A 22,542-nucleotide genomic window follows, 5' to 3' on the forward strand; every position below is an offset into this window, starting at 1 on the left:
TCCTGAAGATAGGTCACTTGTCTCCTCTTTGGTTTTTGAGGGGAAAAAAAAAAAATCCTTTCAACAAAGTAGAAGCTGCCCTTAAATGTTTTGTTTAACTGGAGAGCAAAAGCGCAGAATACAGAGATGTGTGACCAATCCCTGCAGTCAAAGCCTAAAAGATCTCTAGCCCCCAGAGGGAAACCATGTACACATTTGTAGCTAATCTCTCCTATGTCTAGTACCCATGCGGCTGATGACTGTATTTCCTTGTCTAGAGATGTGCCCCCCCCTCGACATTGTCTGTTCTGCTGTGGGTGCTGGGGGATGCCCCCAGAGGGAAACCATGTACACATTTGTAGCTAATCTCTCCTATGTCTAGTACCCATGCGGCTGATGACTGTATTTCCTTGTCTAGAGATGTGCCCCCCCCACACATTGTCTGTTCTGCTGTGGGTGCTGGGGGATGCCCCCAGAGGGAAACCATGTACACATTTGTAGCTAATCTCTCCTATGTCTAGTACCCATGCCGCTGATGACTGTATTTCCTTGTCTAGAGATGTGCCCCCCCACATTGTCTGTTCTGCTGTGGGTGCTGGGGGATGCCCCCAGAGGGAAACCATGTACACATTTGTAGCTAATCTCTCCTATGTCTAGTACCCATGCGGCTGATGACTGTATTTCCTTGTCTAGAGACGTGCCCCCCCCACACATTGTCTGTTCTGCTGTGGGTGCTGGGGGATGCCCCCAGAGGGAAACCATGTACACATTTGTAGCTAATCTCTCCTATGTCTAGTACCCATGCGGCTGATGACTGTATTTCCTTGTCTAGAGATGTGCCCCCCCACATTGTCTGTTCTGCTGTGGGTGCTGGGGGATGCCCCCAGAGGGAAACCATGTACACATTTGTAGCTAATCTCTCCTATGTCTAGTACCCATGCGGCTGATGACTGTATTTCCTTGTCTAGAGACGTGCCCCCCTCGACATTGTCTGTTCTGCTGTGGGTGCTGGGGGTCTGAACCCCAGGTCCCCTGCTTGCACTTGACCAATGGAAGTGTGCCTTCAGTCCCAACTGAACAAGCTTTCAAGATGGGCATCTGCGTTGGAATAGGTGGGGCAGATGGTAGACAACCGATCACCGTGGAAGCCATACAAACACAAACAAAACAGAGCAGAGAAAATTGAGCAGCTCGTAACCCCCACGAGGGAGGGGTGAAATGATGGTTCTGCTTGATGTAATGGGCCGTCGGATTCTGATAGACCCTTGTGCCCGTTCCTGAGCTTCGGAGGCTAGGAGGTGTGCTCGTGTCCAGTGTAAGGTGCTTGTGTAAGTAAATGTCAGTCAAGGTCATCTGGGTCACCAAAGACAATAAAGGGATCTCTTTATCTGGAGATGGAGCTCTGGTGCTGTCACGTTTTCTCCCATCCAAGTACCAATCAGGCCCGACCCTGAGATCAGCTGCGATGGGGCGCATTCAGGGTAGCATGGCTGTAGACACTGTCACGTTTTCTGATGTCCCATTAGAAGCCAGCAGTGTTCTCATTCCTGTAGGTTGCCGGTAACATTCCCACGTTTCTTTTTTTCTTCTCCTCCTCTTTCTTCTTCCACGAATGGCTTTGTCTCAAGAGATGCCTCCAACACACTTTTAGCTCGGGCGACTATCTCTGAGGCCGACATTTGCCTTCCTCGTTCTGAGCAGTCATTCTTCCTGTCAGGTATCAGAGCAACACGGCGTCTGATGTCCTCGAAACCATTACCAACATTCAGCCGAAAGAGAGCGGCGGAGGCGTGGGCGAGACACGGGAGGCCATTGTCTACAGGCTGTCTGAGGACATGCTCAGCAAGCTGCCCCCTAACTATGTGCCTCATGAGGTAAGCCAGGCCCTTCCCGCTGGGCTCAGTCCTGAGACACGGGGAAGTCGTCTTTCTGCCCCAACACAGCACGGGACATCCATGCGGAGGTCAGAGTTCACCCTACAGGAGTTGGCTCTTCCAGCGTGTGAGCCCTAGGGATCAAACCTAGGCTCTTAGCTTTGGCTGCACGCATCTTTACCCCCAGAGCCACCCGGCCAACACGCTTTCCTTTATTTTATAGAAGCATGTTACTGAAAATGTAGCAGTCAAGCGAAGTCTGTAAATTGAAACCTAATTATGCCATTAGCCTCTACAGCACAAATGGAGCCCCATTACCGTAGACAGTTGCTCCCAGAAGCTTTGTGAGGTTTCTGTAAGAGACCACACAGCAAATCTTTGACTCTATCAGTAAACAGCTTGTGCTGGAATCATCATTGTGCATGAAACACAGTCAATATTATAATTATGCTCTTTTCCGCGGTGTTCCCCTTCTGTTTTAATTCTTTAATTTTTTTAATTAAAATTAAAAAATAGCAACATGATCATGCTATGTTGCCTGGGGCCAACCTAAAATTCTTGAGTTCCAGTAATCCTCCTGCCTTTGCCTCCTGAGTAGCTGGGGCTACAGGTTCAATGCATTCTGCCCAGCAGGACCCTCTGATCAAACCCGCAGCTGGGAGCTGGAGAGATGACTCGGCAGTCAGGAGCACTGGCCGTTCTCTCAGAGGACCTGGGTTCAGTTCTCGGCACTGATATCAAGTAGCTCACAACTTGTAACTCCAGTTCCAGGGGCATCTGATTCCTACCTGAGGCCTCGGCAGGCACCTGCATGCGCATGGTCCTCGTATACATGCAAAATGCTCCCCACACACAGAGAGACAGAGAAACAGAGAGACAGAGACATGGACAAAGGAGGCTGTGTGATGTCCTGTTGAGGACAGAGACAGAACAGTGGAGACTAAAACAGACACGGAGGATGTGGCTGAGCTGCAAAAGCACTTTCCCGGCATGCATAAGGCTTTGATCCCCAGCCTCGCCTCAACTGGCCGTGGTGGTGCAGGAGGTAGAGCAGGAGCGTCGGAAGTTCAAAGTCATCCTCAGCTGTACACTGAGTTTAATGCCCGCCTGAGATTCTGTAAATAAATGAGTAGATAACAAATAAATAAACAAAATTGAAAGAGTCTGGGAGAGCAGTTAAGAATGCTTGCTGCTCTTACAGAAGACCTGAGTTTCATTCCCATGTAGGGCAATTCAAAACCACCTGTAACCTTAATCCCAGGGAATCTTCTGACTGCTGAAGGCATATATGCACATCACACACACACACACACACGCACACACACACACACACACACACAGTCACAGAGACACACATAAACAGGAACACAAACACACAGACAGACACAGAGCCACACAGACGCAGATATACACACATAAACAGACACAGACACAGTTACAGAGACACAGACACAGATACACACCCCCCATACACACACACCCACACACACATTTTTTTTTTAATTGTAAATGATATAGTTAGGAGAAAACCTAAAGTTAGCGTGTAGGACCAGGTCTTGGTCCTCTGATGACCATCTGGACTGTGACATTGGTTTTATTTGCCCCGCCCTGCTCACTCTGTGGCCCCAGCTCAGGCCACTGGCCTTTACATAACTGTTTCCTGCCTCCATCTTTAACTCACTGAGAATGACACAGCTGCCATACAGAGAGATGGCCACTGCCTAAAGAACCTGCTTACCACTCCACGTCTCAGAAAAGGCCGTGGAGACTCTGACGAGGGAGTCCCTCAGCTGCGAGCCTTCTGGTGGCTCTTTGGACTCGTCCTTCAATCAAGCTGGTATTCACAGTCAGTCTCCTCTTGGCATTTATCAGTAAACTAAAATGTATATTGGCTAACTAATTAATTAATTAATCATTGTATTTTATTGTTTCCACAACAAGAGGCTTTGGTATTGATCTCCTTAACAAGGTCACTACATGATATGCCAACAGGAACAAGTGACAGGTCACTTAATGGCTCTCCCACAAAGCCAAATATTTTCACCGATTAGATTAGGGAAAGCCATTTTTAGCATCTGCAGCAGAGGCAACCCTAATCCACAGTTAATTGTATTCACCGGTGACTGTTTTGTAACGATTTGGGTTGTCTTAACTTTTTGTGACATTTCTAATAACAACTCTGTAAGGGTAATGGGGGGAGGAAAAGTCCTGCTGCACTCTTGCGAAGGTTAGATTGCAAAAGAATATTTAGCTGACACTTAAGGCTTAATCATTTGAAAGAGGAAATAGGTACAATTTTTATTTCAGCTTTTTAAAGAACATTTCCAATTATCAAACTAAGTACAATCAGTAGGAAATAAAAGTCATTCAAGTTGAACAGAAGTTTTTGAAGCTCAGAAAATGGGGGATTTAACAGTCAGTCTGGTTCTGCAAGAGATATTTTCTAGTTCATTGGGTCTAGTGGGGAGACGCATCCAGAGGAAGAGAAAGAGCCGAGAACTGGGAGAGGTCATTGGGAAGAGAAATGATGAGCGATTTTTCCCCCCTAACGATGGTATGCTATGCTTTGCTGTAGGTGAAGGCTCGTTTGATGAAGATGGGGCACCTTAACTCGATGAACATATTTCTTAGACAAGAAATTGACAGGATGCAGAAAGTCATCACGATCCTCCGAAGTAGCCTGAGTGACCTCAAACTGGCTATCGAGGGAACAATCATCATGAGTGAGGTGGGCGTGTCCCTCTTTTTTTTTTTTTCTTTCTTGCAGGCGAATATCAGTGTGTGCACGTGTTCATTCGTGTCTGTGTAATACGTGCGTGTGTGGGAGTGCATACAGCCATGTGAGCTCCTGAGTGTGGAAGGCAGAGGGCAACCTCAGATGTCATCCCTCAAACACCTTCATCTGTGAGGCAGAGCCTCTCCCTGGGACATACTGTATATGTGTAGAACCCACTGAGGCCAGAAGAACTTGGAACTGATGTTACAGATGGTTGTGGGTGGTGGGAACTGAGCCCAGGTCCTCTGCAAGAGCAGCCAGTGCTTTTAACTACCCAGGTGTCTCTCTGGCCCATAAAACCACTATTTTTAAAAGATCTTATTTGAATCATGATTCCATGTGAATCGTGTGTGTGTGTGGGGGGGTCCATGTGTTTGGGTGTAGTATGTGCACAGGCACCAGTGGCTGTGAAGAAGAGGGCATGTGATCCCCAAAGCTGGATTTGCAGTCATGAACCACCTGACAGGGATGTTGGGGAGCCAAATTCAGGTTCTCCGCCAGAGCGACATGTAATCTTAGTCACTGTGCCACCTCTCCAGCCAGCATCCTGGGTCACGTGTTTTGCCCTTGTCATCTTCAGAACTTGAGAGATGCGCTGGACAACATGTATGATGCTCGTATCCCTCAGATCTGGAAGAGGGTGTCCTGGGACTCCTCCACCCTGGGCTTCTGGTTCACCGAGCTTCTGGAAAGGAACGCTCAGTTCTCAACATGGATATTTGAGGGGAGGCCTAATGTCTTCTGGATGACCGGGTTCTTTAACCCACAAGGTAGGTGAACCTGAAACTTCAAGTGCAACTGTGTGGCAATATTGTGTACTAAATGTATACTCCATAAAGCCATGTGGTCCTATGGCTGGCAGGTACTGGGAAGAGCCTCTTAGAGTTCCAACAAGAATATACACAGTCCTTTGTAATCTTTCAAGTCACATTCCCCCAAGACTGTAATAGCCAAACCCTCCCATTTCCTGTTGATTCACATGAGCAAACCATGGCCTGTGATGAAAGGGTTAAAAAAACAAACCAAAAAAAATTTTTTTTTCCCTCAAGCTTTAGTTGATGGGGAAGCCAAACCAGAACTAAGGAGGTCGGTCTTTTGGGAATGTGCTTGAGGACCAGAGTTTGATTCTCAGCACCTACGTCAACAAATCCAGGCCTGATGGTTCTGGTGGAAGTTTCAGAGATGGGAGGATCTCGAAGGCTTGCTGGCTAGCCAGTCTCATCAAATCAGCAAGCCCCAGGTTCAGAGACAGACTTTATCTAGGAGAGCAGGTGAGAGAGGGCTCCACAGTTAGGAGCAATGGCAGCTCTTGCAAAGACCTGTGTCTGGTTCTTGGCACCTACACAGTGGTCCACCACCATCTGGAACTCCAATTCCAGGGGATCCAACACGTGTAAGCTCCAGGCACACACACACAAACACACACACACACACACACACACACACACACACACACACGCATACATACATGTCTATGTGCATTCACATACATAAAATATAAGTAAACAAATCCTTAAAGGGGTTACTAACAATAAGGTGGAGATAGAAGATTCCTGACATTGGCCTCTGCCCTCCACTGAAAAGCACTCACCCATGTATGACGTACCATCGCGTGTGCCCATGAGCGCAGATAAGAGGTGATAGATAAAGCCCAGTTATCAGATTCCTGAAAGTGTGCCCCGAATTGCCGATTTGGGTTAGAAAATTAGACTTGAAAACCTGAGTGAGTTTGGGGGGGAGATCCCCCCTCCCAGAAGGTGCTTGGCTGTTCTGTGTCACCCATCCTTCCGTTTTAGAAATATCCTCTGAGAAAGCTGCTGGTTTGGTGTCATGGATCCTGTAAGGTCTAGAGATAGCTGGCGATGTTCTGTCTTAACCACAGTGCAGGCAATGTAACCCCAAATGGTGTGAGCTAGAGGAAGGGACTGGGTGTCTTTACGCTCAGCACGCCAGTAAGTTACAAAGCATTCGCTCTTACTGGTTTGAGAGGAACCGTGAGTACCCGCAGCGATACGGGCAACCTAAAGATAATGTGGAGGGGAGGGAGCTGGATGAAAGCCGCACCAGCCTGTAGGAGCCTGTTCATCCGAAGGCCAAGAATGGCCACAGTGGATGCAGGGTGCTAAAAGACAGGATCAGGATCACAGTGTCCCTATTCTGACAGCATGTGCACCGTCACAGATATACACCAAATTAAAATTTAAAAACAAATATCTTAAAGGCTTATTTCACATGTGTATATGTGAAAGGGCCTGAGTGTGTGTATGTGTGTGCACCACATGTGGGCAGGGGCCACAGACGCCAGAAGAGAGTGTTGGGTCACCCAGAGCTGGAGTTACAGGCAGTCGGGAGCCACCCAGTGTAGGCGCTGTTCTCTGAACTTGGGTCTTTCACCGGAGCAGCAAGTGTGGCTAACTGAGCCATCTCCATACCTGTCAAATTCTTTTTTAAAGCTTTTGAGTTCTCAGATGTGCATTTTTAGTGCCACCCACCAGTAGGACAAAACCCCACTCACGGTCTTTACCTCCATGGGACTTTTGTGTTTTCTCTCAGGGCTGCACCCCAGAAAGTCCACATTGAATTCCAGCCAACACTACCCTTTCCAGACACCCACACCCACGCCCTGATCTTCAATTGCTTTCTGCTTTGTTGCTTAGAAGCTGGAGGTCACCTCTTCTCGCACAGTAATCTGGTCCTGGCTTCCCTTTTCCTCCTCTTGACACGGGGACAAATTACTTTCCCGTTCCACATCACTCGGCCACGTCTGAAAAACAGGGAGCTCCTCGCCCCAACCCCGCCCCCATCCTGATGTGTGTCCCGGAGCCCGGGTCCAAACAGATAAAGATCCTTTGATAGTAACAACAGCTCCTTTGGTATGAACTCTCCTCCTGATCTTGTATCTTCTTCCTTAGCCAGTATGATAAACGTCAGCTTATTCTTTTCATTCAAAACAACGGCCCCCGGGTTTCAGCAAAACACGGTGCCGTCTGCAAGGGGGCCAAAGTCCCATCACAAGTAGAGCAGTTAAGATAGCTCAGCGGTAAAGACCTGAGTTCAAATCTCAGAACCCAAGGTGTAGAAAGAGAATGTTAGTTAGTTAGCCTTTGACCCCCACATGTGTGCTGTGGCATGCAAGCGCTGCCTACACACACACACACCCACAATAAATGAATGTAATGAATTAAAAATAAGTTTTTTCACATGTGAATAGTTTTATCACCAGATAAGGTCCATGGTCTCTTACACTGTGGTGTATTTCCCATCAGGCCCCTTCTGCTGAGGCTTACGTGACTTTGAGGTCTGTGATACCACAGGGACAGGTGACATCCCTCATTACACATGCACTCTCGCACACACACATGTGCACACCCCCACATATACACACATACACATGTGCATACTCCCATATACACACATATACACACATGTGCACACCCCATATATACACACATACACACATGTACACACCCCCATTACACACACACATATATACACATATACACACACATGTGCACATCTCCCTCATATACACATACACACATATACACACATATATAAACATCACACACACAGATACACCTACACCTATACACACATACACACACACAGCACACATCAGCATTCCAGCCAGCATTCTGCTCACACTTGCCTTGTGACTGGCTTGATTTTGTTGCTGTTGTGTTTGGTCCGGCACACTTGAAGAGGCTGAGTCAGACACCACGGAGCCTCACCTTCCATTTTCAGGCCCCCTTCTCCATTATTTCTGTGGCCGTTGATGAGCTCAGCCACGTAGACAATTAGACTAAATGGTTAAAATGGTCAAGCTGGCTGCAGTGGTGACGCTGGGCTGTTTGTGGCATGGCCTCTTGGGCGGGTGGACTTACTTTCCAGCAGACCCAGAGGCCTTTGTCTTCTGCTGGTGTTCCCTGGCAGATCTGAACATACGGAGTTCTCAGACTCTTTAAAGCTGAGGTTCTCACAGTCCACAAAGGAATTTTTGGCCTGCCCCACCATCCCCCACCCCGTGCCCCTGTGTACCATTCTCAGGGCATTAGGTACACATGGTTTGGTTTCTGGTGTGTGTGTGTGTGTGTGTGTGTGTGTGTGTGTGTGTGTGTGTGTATGTGTGTGTGCATGTACTTGTGGGTCCTACATGTAGGGATGTGCTTTAAGCCATAGGGAGGCAGACATCAAGCTAAGGCATTGTTGATTCCTTTGTGACACCTTCTAATTAATAGCTGCATTTTGTCATTTGATGCCGGGAGTGACTCATATGTGCTAACGATGGTGGAGGTGGGGCATGCTCCCCAGGCCTCCCACCTCCATATTAGATTGAACCCTGCAGCAACAATCATCTTCCAAATGCTTAATTCGGCCTGGAGCTTGGTGCCATTTAGATACCAGTCTCCCCCACCCCCACCCTACCTCCACGTCTTTCTAAGTACCCGTCTGTTGTATCAGGTATCAACACATATATTCACCCGCATGAATCAAGATTTCTCACTTAGAGGGGCGGACCAGTGCTGAAGCAAGGAGATGGGTCATTTTGTCCTGTTATCTTGCTTCTCCTCTCCCCCCTTCCCTTTCCCTCTCCCGTGTGTGTGTGTGTGTGTGTGTGTGTGTGTGTGTGTGTGTGTGTGTGTGTGTTTGAAGCAATGCCACCAACCGGCTGCAATTTCTGAGCACTTGTTTAGAGAACAGCTCTAAGAGTTGCTATTTGTCAAGGAGGAAAAAGTGGGCCAAGGGTTAATAGATGTTCAGGATAGGAAAGGAACCAGGAAAAACTCCCCGCCTCGTACCGATTATTTGGCTGTCTCCTCTGGCATTACTTATGACCCCGCCCCCACCTCCCCTGGTCTTTCTGGGACCCATGTTTCCCTTCCTCAAGCCGTTTGGAGGAGGGTTCAGGTCCGTGTGTTCCAGGGGAGGACGCTCAAGGAGACAGCAGCATCCCCGTGTGGGATGGGGGAGGACTACCAGGCTGTGTATTTGTCTGTGAACAACTCAGTGCCAGCAGACAATGCAGGAAGTCCTGGCAGGCGCGGCGTAGGGAGGCATGGGGATGGGGTGAAGGGGTTGGACTTTTTTACATTGAGTCCACCACACAGACAGATACACAGCCACACCTGTGAGAGAAGAGGCTGAGCCCGAAGGCAGAGCCTGCCTGGGAAAAACCACAAAGAGGGCTGGGTAGGGGTAGGCGAGAAGGGTGCCCGGATTTCGGGTGTGTGGGGGGACCCTGCACTGCCTTCACAAGAGAGGAACCTGTAGGTAACCAGCCTTGCTCATGGTCACATCCACTCCTCTTAAAATTTTAGTCTCAAACATGGCTGCCAACTGTGTAGGTGGATAGCCCCTTGTAATTTGGCCAACTCCCTCCAAGGCCACCCCAGCTGATGACATTACCGTTCGATTCACTCCCTTGACTGTAGCCAGGATGGCAAGTCTGGAGGCTTGCCCTTCCTTCCTTCCTTCTTCCTTCCTTCCTTCCTTCTTCCTTCCTTCCTTCTTTTTTTCTTCCTTCTTTCCTTCCTTCCTTCCTTCCTTCTTCCTTCCTTCCTTCCTTCTTCCTTCCTTCCTTCCTTCCTTCTTCCTTCCTTCCTTCCTTCTTTTTTTCTTCCTTCTTTCCTTCCTTCCTTCCTTCCTTCCTTCCTTCCTTCTTCCTTCCTTTCTTCCTCCTTCCTTCCTTTTTCCTTCCTTCCTTCCTTCCTTCCTTCCTTCCTTCTTCCTTCCTTCCTTCCTTCCTTCCTTCTTTCCTTCCTTCCTTCCTTTCTTCCTTCCTTCTTCCTTCCTTCCTTCCTTCCTTCCTTCCTCCTTCCTTCCTTCCTTCCTTCCTTTCTTCCTTCCTTCTTCCTTCCTTCCTTCCTTCCTTCCTCCTTCCTTCCTTCCTTCCTTCCTTTTTTCCTTCCTTCTTCCTTCCTTCCTTCCTTCCTTCCTCCTTCCTTCCTTCCTTCCTCCTTCCTTCCTTTCTTCCTTCCTTATTTTCTCCCACCTTCCTATTTCATGTGTGTGTGCCACATGCATGCTGGTGTCCACACAGGTCAGAAGGAACCATCTGATGCCCCTCTTGAAGCTGGAGTTACAGACAGTTATGAGCCACCCATTGTAGGTTCTAGGAACCAAACTCCAGTCCTCCAGAAGAGCAGTGAGTGCTGTTAGCTGCCGAACTATCTCTCTGATTCCTGGAAATTGTTTTGGACTGTGGCTTCCATCCATATACTTCCTTGGTTCTCTTCTTCGCCCACCCCCACCTCCACCCCCCAGTCCTCCTTTGGCTTTTCCTAGGCAGGTTCTGTCTTGGGGCTCAGCCTCCTCTCAAACAGGGGTGGCTGTGTATCTGTCTGTGTGGCCCACTCAATGTCAACAGCCGATGCAGGAAGTCCTGACCTCCAGTGACCTCTACAATGCACAGCCTGGTAGTCCTCCCCCTGAGCCATGCCCACGGGGATGCTGCTGTCTCCTTGAGCGTCCTTCCCCGGAACACACGAACCTGGACCCTCCTCCAAACAGCTTGGGGAAGGGAAACATGGGTCCCAGAAAAAGAGAGAGGTGGAGAGGGTCATGGGTGCCAGAGGTCAAACCAGATAGACCCCAAATGGCTGCTTGGTTTTTCTTTGGAAGACCTCCATACTGGTGGAGGGAGGGAGGAAAGGGCACACACACACACACACACACACACACACACACACACACACGGGGTGGGGGAGGGAAAGAGTCTAAGGATACCAGACAGAGGGTTAGAAGAAGTGGGAGGGATGTGTGTGTCACAGTGGAGAGCCTGTGCAGAGCAGGCAGAAGGGTGCCCGAACACCCTCCCATGTAACACATAGATGCTGTGCCGGACGTTTAAGCCAACTTTACACAGGCTAAAGTCATTTGAGTGGAGGGAACCGCAACTGAGAAAAATGCTTCCATAAATAAGATTGGGCTGTAGGCAAGTCTGTAGGACATTTTCTTAGTGATTGATGGGGGAGGGCCTAGCCTGTTGTGGGGGGCTGGAGAGCCTGGGTTCTATTTAAAAAAAAAAAAAAAAAAAAAAAAACAGGCTGTGCAAGCCAGTTAGCAGCCCCTGCCCCGCCCCCCCCCCCCCCCCCCGGCCTCTGCATCAGCTCCTGCCTCCTGGTTTCTACCCTGTTTGTTCCAGTCCTGACTTCCTTTGGAGATGAACAGTGAGGCCAGAGTGTAAGCTGAATAAACCCTTTCCTCCCCAGCTTGCTATTTTAATCCCCAGTTTTATCACAGCAGGAGAACCCCCCCCCCCCCAGAGAGACGCTCACCATGGAAAACTGTGCAGGCTCCATGCTAAGAGGTTACAGGTGTTTTCTGTCCCCTGCAGGGATGTCAGGAAACTGGTGGAAGAGGGCTGGGGACCCGGAAGGACATCAGGTGGCTTTGAAACCCACTAGGTTCTGCAGAGCAGCAGTGAGAGACAGCTGTCAGAAGGGGGTGTCTGGGTTTACCTGTGTTTGGGACTTTGCCTGGCATGCAGTGGGAAGGAAGGAATCGATGAGGCAGGGAAGAAAGGGGGTATAGTCGGTGAGGTGCAAACGCCGAGAGCTGATTTCTTCAAGCTGTTTCGCTGGTCTTCACACATGGTATCATGGCATACGTGTCCCCGCCCCCTGCCATCCCCCGAATATACAAAATGAGTCAATAAATCTGGAAACTATGATATCTAAAGAGAGGCTGCTGGATAGGGCAACACTCACACACACAAACATACACATATGCATGCACACACCCACATACATGCACACACGCATACACATATACATGCTCTCGCTCAAGCACATGCACACACCCACACACAGGCACACACATAAGCATGCACACATCCACATACATGCTTGAGCACACAAACACACACGCACACGCACACACACAGGCATGCACACCCGAAGCAGCTGCTGATGGGCTGCTCAATGGCTGGGGACAGCTGGCAGGAATGACGAAGTGAAGGACCTGTCACCAGAGCCTGTGGTTGTCAAGGCAGCAGAGAGGTTTTGATGATGGGTGGAGGGATGACTGGGAAGTGCTCAGGGTTGATTCCAGTAAAGGCAAAAAAAAAAAAAAAAAAAAGTAGAGAGACTATTTTGTGTGAAAATAGAACCATGCCAAGGGGGCATGATGGGAAGCTTTGAGACTAGAGGGGGGTCAAGGGAAAGCCAGTTACCCAAGGAGAAGGCTATGTCAGGAGTCAAACTCCTGCACACCAGTCACTTGGGGCAGAGGGTCCCAGCCTTACCGTCAGCCCTTCCTGTGTTCACGGGTCTGATGGAGCCTGTCACTTGGATGAATGACACCACAGCGTGCCCATGAGTCTCCAGAGAGCCTACGAGGAGCCAGCTCATCCTAGTGACAGCCTTCCAGACAAGTCACTTGTGTCCCCATCAAACTGGTTCTTGAAACACATGTGGGTCAATGACTGGCAAGTGCCCTGTCCTGAGAGAGCCTTGGATGGAGTGGTAGTTCTCAGGCCTGTCTTCCACAGCACAATCACCTGGGACATTTTCAATACATACTAATGGCTGGGACCCAAAACCAATCATGTTCTTACGCTCCAGGGTTAAGACCTTTAGACTCTGCCGCTGAAAGCCTCCAATGATGGGTTTCTTGAACGCTCTCATAGGCATTCTAGCGTGACAAGAACCTTTACCTCAGATTCCTGATACCCAATGTGTGGTCCTCCTGCAGCAGCTGCTGCGTCAGACCCTTTGTGTTAACGAGAGTCCCTTCCCCAGATGATTCCTGGGGTGATTAAAATCTGAGAAAAAAGGGCAGGGGAGATGGGTCAGACAGTAAAGTGCTGGCCAGCAAACAGGGGGCCCTGAGTTCAGATCCTTGGGACCGGCATGCAGCTGGAATCCCAGTGCTGGGGTGGGCAGAGGCAGCTGGGACGCTGAAACTCAATGGCCAGCCGGTCTAGCCAACTTAGTGAGCTCCAGGTTCAGTGAACCCTGTCTGGAAAAGTGAGGTCGGAGTGTGATTTCAGAAGACATGTGATTTCAATCTCTAGCTTCCAAATATGTGCCTGCATTCTCAAGCACACACATACACGATACATACAGGCATACATGCACACAGATATGTGCAAAGGCACACATGCACACAGTTGTTTGAGAAGGAACTGCACTGTGGATTCCTCCTCCAGCAGTTCAGACTCCATGGCTCTGGACCAAGCTGCCCTGGCCGTGTCCAACCCCCCACCCGACAGCATCTAGCAAATACCTCTGAAAGGTGCCCAGTGTGTGCTCATTCAGCTGGCTGACCAACCCCATCCCTGTCTAGCGATGTCTGTCTCTTTATTTAACTTACCAATGAACTGCATTTGCTTCTCATTTGGGGGAAAAACTGCCTGTCATAAACCCACAGCAGAGACATCACTCCTAATCTCCGTAGGCGCTGCTGGGAGGCGTGGTAACTGTTTAGACAGGAAATAACCGTGCAGACCAAGGCCCATTACAGGAGGACTGCTTCATATATTGAATAATAATGAAAAAAAGGCCACCTGGGGGCCTGGGGAGATGGCTAGGTTGGTAAGGACCTGAACTCAGATTCCTACTACCTGTGTAAAAGTCAGGCATGATGGCACACATCTGGAACCCCAGCCCTCCTTAGCCAGCTGTTCTAATTGGATTGGCAAGCTCTTCAGTGAGAGAGCCTGCTTCAAGAGTAAACAAACAAACATATGCATCACACCCATGCACAGGAGCTCTCGAGCACACACACACACACACACACACACACACACACACACACACACACACACGCCCGCCATTGGCACAGGACCATCATTACAGAATGCTAGCCAACCCTTTGTAAAGCTGAGGAACGCAGCCTTCCTTCCTCATCAGCTGCGGCTCCCAGCTTTTCTAGGACCCTGTAGGGGCGCCACTTAAAACGCACCGTGGCTCTCTTTAGGCCAGCTGATTGCTTGAGTCAAGCAGCAGAAATCAGCTTGCCTCCGCGTTAGATTGCTCCCCTTGTAGGAGTTAAAACCCAACAAGTATTGCTTCGGAGCCGTATCATTCTAGATTAATAGTGGGGGCTTTTAAAAAATAGTGACTTTGACAAGTGTTTTAGGAATTCATCATGCTTTCTGAACTTGACAGGAAGAATTATTTGAGCACCTCATCTAGACCCACATGTAACTCCCGTGGTTAGTCAAGTGGCCTGTTTGTCATGTGGGTGGTTTAAATCTCATGAAGAATAGAAGGTTATCGCTGTTGAGGTCTCGCCCCGACTGACTTTTTGTTTCTCCTCTCAAGCACGGGAAACATATGACTCACTTTCGGAATGATTATAACTAAATACATGCCAAAACAAAAGTGTTTGATTTTTCCTCAGGCTTCTGTGAAGGAAACTATATCACTAGTCCCTTAAGAAGTTTTGCAAGCAGCAGAAAGAGCAGATTGTAGTTTCATTAGGTTTGACATCGGTCTCCAGGACAGACAACCATTTGTTGTTTTTTTAAAAGTCCAACAATTAATGCTTCCGTAGACTCAGTACATTTCAAATGTGACAAGACTGTGTCCTTTACTGGAAGTCAGTGGGAAGCCACCGAGCCTGGAATAGCATCTAGGGTTGCAGCTTAGTTGGCCGAGTACTTGCTTAGCACGCCTAGAGTCCTGGGTTGGATTCTCAATTCTACATAGGATAAATGGTCTTAGAGGAGGAAACAGAAGGGTTAGAAGCTCAAGGAAGGTTCACTCTTGGCTACAGGTGACATCTGAGGCTGGCCTGGGATGGTGAGACTCTATCTCAAATAGACTGGAGAATAAATAGACACATTGTAGACAGACAGATTTGAAAGTGCATATATCCTCTCTCCTCCGTCTTCTGAGCAGGGATGACTCAGGAACCATTCCTGGCCCTTGCTCTAGGTCTCAAAACTGCCGTTCTTCGTAGTGGAACTGTCTCGTGGACTAGATTCCACCTGCTGGCTTCCAAAGAGCGCCCCTAAGCATCAGGAAATCTACTGTTGGAGTCTGGACAATGTAATGCACACTTCTTAATAGAGACCAGACAGGAAATAGTATCTCTTAACTGCCCTGGAGTTTTGCAGAGCACCCTAATAATGACTAAAACCTTAGAAGCAGAAAAAAGATATTAAAAGGGTATGAAGGTCAGGGAGAGGGAGTAAGCTCGGCTTCCTTTGTCTTTGGATACTTCTGGCCTGGCCCCAAAAGCCATGCTGGGTGAGGCCAATTTGCAGTTTAATCACGACTTAAGATAGTATAGGGAAAAAGAATTTCAATTACTCAGTGGCTGCAGAGAGAAAGTTAAGAGTAGGATTAGTGACTTGGACACTATGACCTCGTAGCTTCATAATATCAGGTGAATTTTAAAATATCATAAGCTAAGGTCAATTTAACTCCAGGCACTCATGCTAGATACGCAGTGTCTAACAGACACATGGACGAACACTGCGTGTTGAATTATGAAAATGACATTTTCGCTGGGAGAGATGGCTTGGCAGTTAAAGTCACTGTCTGCTCTTGCAGAGGACCTGGGTTTGACTCCTAGCACCCACATTGTGGCTCACAACCATCCCTAAATACAGTTCCAGGGGGTCTGATGTAATATTCTAGCCTCTGTAGGTTCCAGGACACACGTATGAAACACATACAAACATGCAGGCAAAACACTCATACAAATAAATGAATCCAAAAAATGACATTATTGGGTTTTGTTATTTTACTCATATATATATGGACAATATATAATTATATATTACTTAGTCATGTATATAATATATATTATATATAATTTGACCTACAAATACATGAAATGTTTTGTTACTCAAGAGTGAAAGTTCCCCAGTATTTAAGATGAAAGTGAGGAGCTGAAGAGGTGGCTCAGTGGTTAAGTACACTGGCTGCTCTTCCAGAGGACCCAGGTTCAATCCCCAGCACCCACTTTAGTGGCTTTCGCTCATCTATAACACTAGTTCCGGGGGATCTAACACCCTCTTCTGGCCTCCATGGTCACTTCATGCACACGGCACACGGACTTATGTGCAGACCAACTCTCATACACATAAAATCAAAACATGGTCCTCCGGTGATTAGAGTCCCTTCTGGGAGTACAGGAAGAGCCCGGGCAGTGCCCAGCTGTTGTTGCCAGATGGACTGCCACTGTATTTCTGATGACTATAAGCTCATAAGCTCACACTGTAAGAGAGTTCTTTGTGACCCTGGTTGATGGGGGGAGCGTACCTTTTGGAAGAACGCAGGTGGCTCGCTCTCTCCAGTGGCCTAGAGCCTGTTTTAGGCATTCTAAGATACAAAGGCAGAGTCATTGTCCTCGTCCCACCTCCTGAGAAGGAGCATGGGACCAGGTAAGTGGCTCTTGGATAAAGGCTCTCGCCACCAAGTCTGACAACCTGAATTAGATTCTGGGAACCTAGTGGTGGAAAGAGGGTCCTGGTTCCTGCAAAATCACTCTCTGACTTTCATATGCATGCCATGGCAGGCATGTGCACACACACACACACACACACACACACACATACACATACGCACACACACTCACATAAATAAATCAATATAATGAGAATGCATTTAAAAAGAGGCAGTGTGAACTCTGACCTTTGTACTAGGATCATCTACTCCTTCTTGAACCCAGGCCCTGCCCCTGTGTCTTCACACATGCCGTTGCTCTAGCCAGCCTTGTCCCCCTCTTGAAAACCCCCACCCATCTCTCAAGGTGTGCAAGCAGGGGCTGTTGAGAATGCACACTGCTCTTGCAGAAGGCCAGGGTTTGGTTTCCAGCACCCGTGCTGGCCAGCCAGCTCCAGAGTACTGCTGCGTGTACTCTGAAGTCTCCCTCCCTATCTTAAACATAGAGTCTCTCACGATTCTCCCACCATTTTCTCAAAAAAAAAACGGGAACGCAACGGGTGGACCACGGGCGGCTTTCACAGCCCGCCAGCCGGCTTTTAGAATTAGGATATTTTTCCCCCTAACGTCAAATGGCACTCTCCAGCAAACACTTCTCTTATTGGATTGCACGATTGAATGGCACGATTCCCACATATTAAGTTTAGAGAAAGGCCACAGATATGGAGCCGCGCATTACCTTAAAATAACCGTATTATGCACATTAAAAGATGTAGCTCCCCCTTTCCGGTGCGATTGCCTTGTTTGATCAAATTGAAAGTCAGGTCCCTATTATGCTGTTTATACCTTATTTCCTTAGACTAAATGAAATTGTCCCATCACGGCAAATAGAAGCCTCATAATGGTTTGATTCGAGTTTAATTGGAAGGCTGTTTCTCAGAATATTTTACTATTTTGGTCACACATTGGACATCTCGTTTTCCAATAGAGACCATGAGCCAGGGCTAAGTTGGAACCCTTAAAAAGGACTTGGGGTTCCAGGGGACTTCCAAATCAAGGTCCCTCTCTCTTCATCCCTTCACTGTCCCCATGGAAACAAATCCCAAGTAAGAAATGCCCCTTGCTCCGAGGTTCTGGTCTCAGCTCCTCCCAGGATGGGCAAGCAAGTTGGAGAGTGTCAAGATGTCCTCTGTGTCACTTCCTCTGTGTTTCTAAGGTGGGCTTCATCAAGCGTCTCTCTCTTCCTCCCTCTCCCCCCTTCTCTCTCACTCCCTCCCCCCTCCTTCCCCCTTCCCTCCTCCCTCCATTCCCTCCCCCCTCTCTCTAGGCTTCCTCACAGCAATGAGGCAAGAAGTGACCCGAGCTCACAAAGGCTGGGCGCTGGACACAGTGACCATCCACAATGAAGTCCTACGGCAGACCAAGGAAGAGATCATAACTCCCCCAGCGGTAGGAGCTGTGGGTGGGGCTGAGGGTGAAAACCCAAGTTCAGCTTAAACTTGTCCTTGAGGGCCAGGGATGTATGTGCAATAAATAGGCAAACACTTACCTAGTAGGCAAGGTCCTGGGTTCAGTCCCTAATGCCACAAAAACAAAACAAAACCAAAAAGAAAAAAAAATTGAAAACTGACCTTGGCTCCCTCTGTGAAGCCTGCCTCCTTTTCAGCGAGCTTCTTCTCTGTTGTCACTAGACAACCTCAAGGCTAAAGCCTCCCCCATCTGCTAAGTGGGAGGTTAATGACAAAGGGTAATGAGCCCAGGGACTCCATGGGTGACCATATATATATATATATATATATATGTATATGTATATGTATATGTATATGTATATGTATATGTATATGTATATGATGTATATGTATATGTATGTATGTATATATACATATGTATGTATATATGTATGTATGTATGTAAATACAAGTTATGTGCATGTTTTCTTAGAAGGATCTCAGTGGGTCTTCAGCTCCTGCTCTGAGCTCACGGGTTCCACTGTAGCAGCTGAAGGCCATGGTAACCCACCGAACCGGTGGGAGCCCAGTTCGAACACCCTACCACCCCTCCATATACGTTGAGACTCTGAGCGCAGAGAGTCTGCCATGCCATGGGGACAGCAGGCCCAAACCCCTCTGCTTCGAACCAGACGTGGGCAAGTTCTTCAGTGGTCTGAAAACTATGCTAGGGTTCGGCCCCTCTGCAGGAAGTCACAAGGCTGTAAGCGCCACCATGGAAGCTGACACAGGAGCTCAACAAACCTGGTCCTTCTTTCTCCGTTCCCTCAGCACCAAGGAGACTTGGACACCCGATTTTCTGAGCTCTGGGCAGCTTTCTGCCACTTTGTAACTGGGGATCTTCCTTCCAGCTACTAGAAGGCTGCTTGCTTATGCCTCTCTTTGCCCTCATCCCACACACTCCTACGCTGCGCTTTCATTCCTGTGAGGTAATTTAGGGTCTCTCTGTTAACGTGTTCCCAGGTTCTTGCATCTTCTACCTGTTCTTGAGCACACACACCATGTTACCTCCATGTATGTAGGTATTTCTTATAGCACCACCCAGCTTCCTGGAACCCCCACCCACACTTGTTGCCTGGGACACCACAGTCTGGGTTCCCCTCACAGTTAAGAAGTCCTGAAGTCCAAAAGCACTGTAGAGGGCTGGCTTAGCGAGCACGGAGCTCTGGGTTCGATCCCCAGCGCCACATAAGCTGAATGTCGTACCCCACACCTGGAATCCTAACATTTGGGAGACGGAAGCAGGAGGATCAGCAGTCAGCCTGGGATATGTGAGGCCCTGTCTCAAAACAAAACAATGTAAATCAGTGACTGGCAGGGTTGGTTTCTTCCAGAAGGACACTCTGAGAGACAACCTCACTCCATGACTCTCCCCGGGCTCCAGATGCTGACTGGTAGCCATTGGCAAGATTGGTTAGTTTCCTACCACAACTGTTAGAAGCTTTAAACTACTTTGTGTCTCTCTGCATGACCTGCCCCTACACACATGCTCTTGTGCAAACACACATACACATACACAACACACACACACACACACACACACACACACACACACACAGAGTTCATTCAACTTACACTTCCAAAGTGGAGTTTATCATTGAAGGCAGTCAGGACAGGAACTCAAACAAGGCAGGAACCTGAAGGCAGGCGCTGATGCAGAGCCATTGGTGGGGTGCTACTGACTGACTGGTTTGCTCCTTGTAGCTTGCTCAGCCTTTTTTAAAATTGTAGAACCCAGGACCAGAACTCAAGGATGACATCACCCACCATGGGCAGGGCCTTACTAACTGGGAAAAAAATTCTTATAGCTGGATCCCATTGGAGGCATTTCCTCACGAGAGGCTCCTTCCTCTCTGATGATGATTCTAGCTCGAGTCAGGTTGACACCCAAAACCAGCCAGTCCAGGTGACATTGTATTACCTGCTGTCTTCTCACTGTGACTCTTGAGGTCCTTACATGGCAAGAGATGTAGAAGAGGGCACGGTTTCCTGGTGGTCAGCTTGTTCTGTATAGATTGTCAACCACTAAGCTAGCGATGGGAGCAGACACTCATTGACTGCCCAGGATCTCAGTGTCAAACCATGTGTCCCAGTTTATGGTTCAGAATATATGGTCCTCATGCAGTTAGCACACATAGGAGAGTCCTAGAAACTTTTTGCAGCTAATTCCTCTGTCCTTTATCACCAGCTCCATTTACCTCCCCAGGCCCTGTCTTCATTAGAAATAGAAAAACGGTCACCATCTTCTACATAAATATACTTTACGAGCTTGCATGATTCTCTCCAGCCCTTTCTCGTCTTAATGAATACATGTTCTGTGGCTCCCCCGTGCCTGCAAGATAGAGTTCAGACACTTCAGCTGGGCACACTCATCTTCCACGGTCAAGGGTTACCTCATTTTATTACCCCGGAACCCTCTGTCAAGAAGTAAAGTATAGTCTCTGCCCAGCCTGTCCATCTCTGTGGAGTTGCTTCTGCTTCCTCCTCCTCATTTCCATACACTGCCCCAGCTCTTCAGGGATCTCTTCCACCGTCTGCTGTCATGGCTGAAGCCCCCATGACCTCAGTCCAAAGTCGCTGCATTTACCCTCAGAACCAGGCAACTCCACTAACAAATTCAAACTGTTACCTTTTCTCAGGGGTCATGCTTCCTCGGATTTAAATGTGAGGCCTATGAAAGCAAGTTTGTAGGAAAGAACATAGGGACACATTCATACCCCCGTGGTAACACACACTGGAAGGCCAACTCTCTCCTCCTGTCTCATGTCTACCTTGTTGTACCACTCCAGACCTCTGGGGGCGCTCTATTCTCGTTTCATCCCGTGAAGGAGGTGGGGGTGGAGCCTAGGATTGGCTTGATTAACTCAACCCAAGGTTCCATTGACAACGGCTCCAAGTCACAGCTTGCAACAGCCCGAACTGAATTCACAGCTACCTGCAGAGGTGACTTGGCCTTCCTGTTTCCCACGTGGACCACTCCGAGTTCCAATAACTCACAGCTGGGCACTCCCATTGTGCAGCTAGATTCACTCAGTGTCCCAGGGGAGTCGTGGCTTAGTGTTTCTGTGACTACGATTGGCCCAGTGGGGTTTCCTTATCAGCTTTAAGACTGGCATGCGTTTTCTTTCTGAACTGACAGCCCTCATTACATAACGGACGCCTAGTTTTCAGCACCTCTCCTTCTCTGTCGCTTGGTCCTCCAGGAAGGTGTGTATATTTATGGGCTGTATATGGATGGAGCATCCTGGGACAGGCGGAACGGGAAGCTCACAGAATCCACCCCGAAGGTTCTCTTCATGCAGCTTCCGGTCCTGCATATCTTTGCCATTAACTCCACGGCGCCCAAGGACCCGAAGCTGTACGTGTGCCCCATCTACAAGAAACCCAGGCGAACTGACCTCACCTTCATCACCGTGGTGTACCTGCGCACGGTGCTGTCCCCGGATCACTGGATCCTGAGAGGCGTGGCTCTCTTGTGTGACATCAAGTAAGTTCATCTCTACCGGAGGTGGGCCAGGAGAGCCGAACAGAAGAAGCCTTGCCCGCCGAGAGACTCAGACATGCTTGTGTCTCCTGCTGGATGGGCGCGGATTACTCTCCTTCAATTAAAAGCAGTTGACACTTCTATTGCTCGCCTGTCTCTTCCTCCCATATCACTATTCACAGGACCGTTCCGAAGTCACGCTTCTGATTCCAAGAACTCATATTATGCTGTAATTACTTTCTGAAAGATAAGCCCGTCTTCGCGTTAGAATGCCTTTTAGAAGGCTTGCATTTTCAAAGTGGAAAACAGAGTTTTGATCAGATCCATCTTAAAAGGATAGAAACTTTTTCCTCCAGTGAAAGCCACTCGTGAGCTGACAGATGTCTTAGTGGGCAAAGCGCCTGCCACCAAACTTAACCCAGGGATTCACACAGAAAAGGAGAAAACCACAAGCTGTACTCTGATCTGTACATAGGCACTGTGGGGCATGCACATGTACACACTCGCACACAGATCTGCACACAAACAAGTGTAATTAAAATACACAAATCAGTATTAAGTTAGCAAATACATTTTTCTG

At 48.5% G+C, this 22,542-nt stretch overlaps 1 protein-coding gene across 2 annotated transcripts in view; it reads left to right on the plus strand.

The window, feature by feature from the left end:
• The window catches only part of DNAH8 (dynein axonemal heavy chain 8), a gene marked incomplete at its 3' end in the record, with an annotated part of 214,111 nt that extends 192,142 nt beyond the window's left edge, over nucleotides 1-21,969 (plus strand). For both annotated transcript variants that reach the window (XM_080938138.1, XM_080938139.1), the window contains exons 85-89: nucleotides 1,697-1,853; nucleotides 4,429-4,581; nucleotides 5,210-5,399; nucleotides 18,298-18,419; nucleotides 21,682-21,969. In XM_080938138.1, coding sequence (XP_080794264.1) covers nucleotides 1,697-1,853; nucleotides 4,429-4,581; nucleotides 5,210-5,399; nucleotides 18,298-18,419; nucleotides 21,682-21,969 — 910 coding nt within the window. The remainder of the gene's footprint in view (nucleotides 1-1,696; nucleotides 1,854-4,428; nucleotides 4,582-5,209; nucleotides 5,400-18,297; nucleotides 18,420-21,681) is intronic.
• Between the last annotated feature and the right edge of the window lie 573 nt (nucleotides 21,970-22,542).

This window comes from Micromys minutus, assembly GCF_963924665.1.
Source record: "Micromys minutus genome assembly, chromosome: 25".
Lineage (NCBI taxonomy): Eukaryota > Metazoa > Chordata > Mammalia > Rodentia > Muridae > Micromys > Micromys minutus.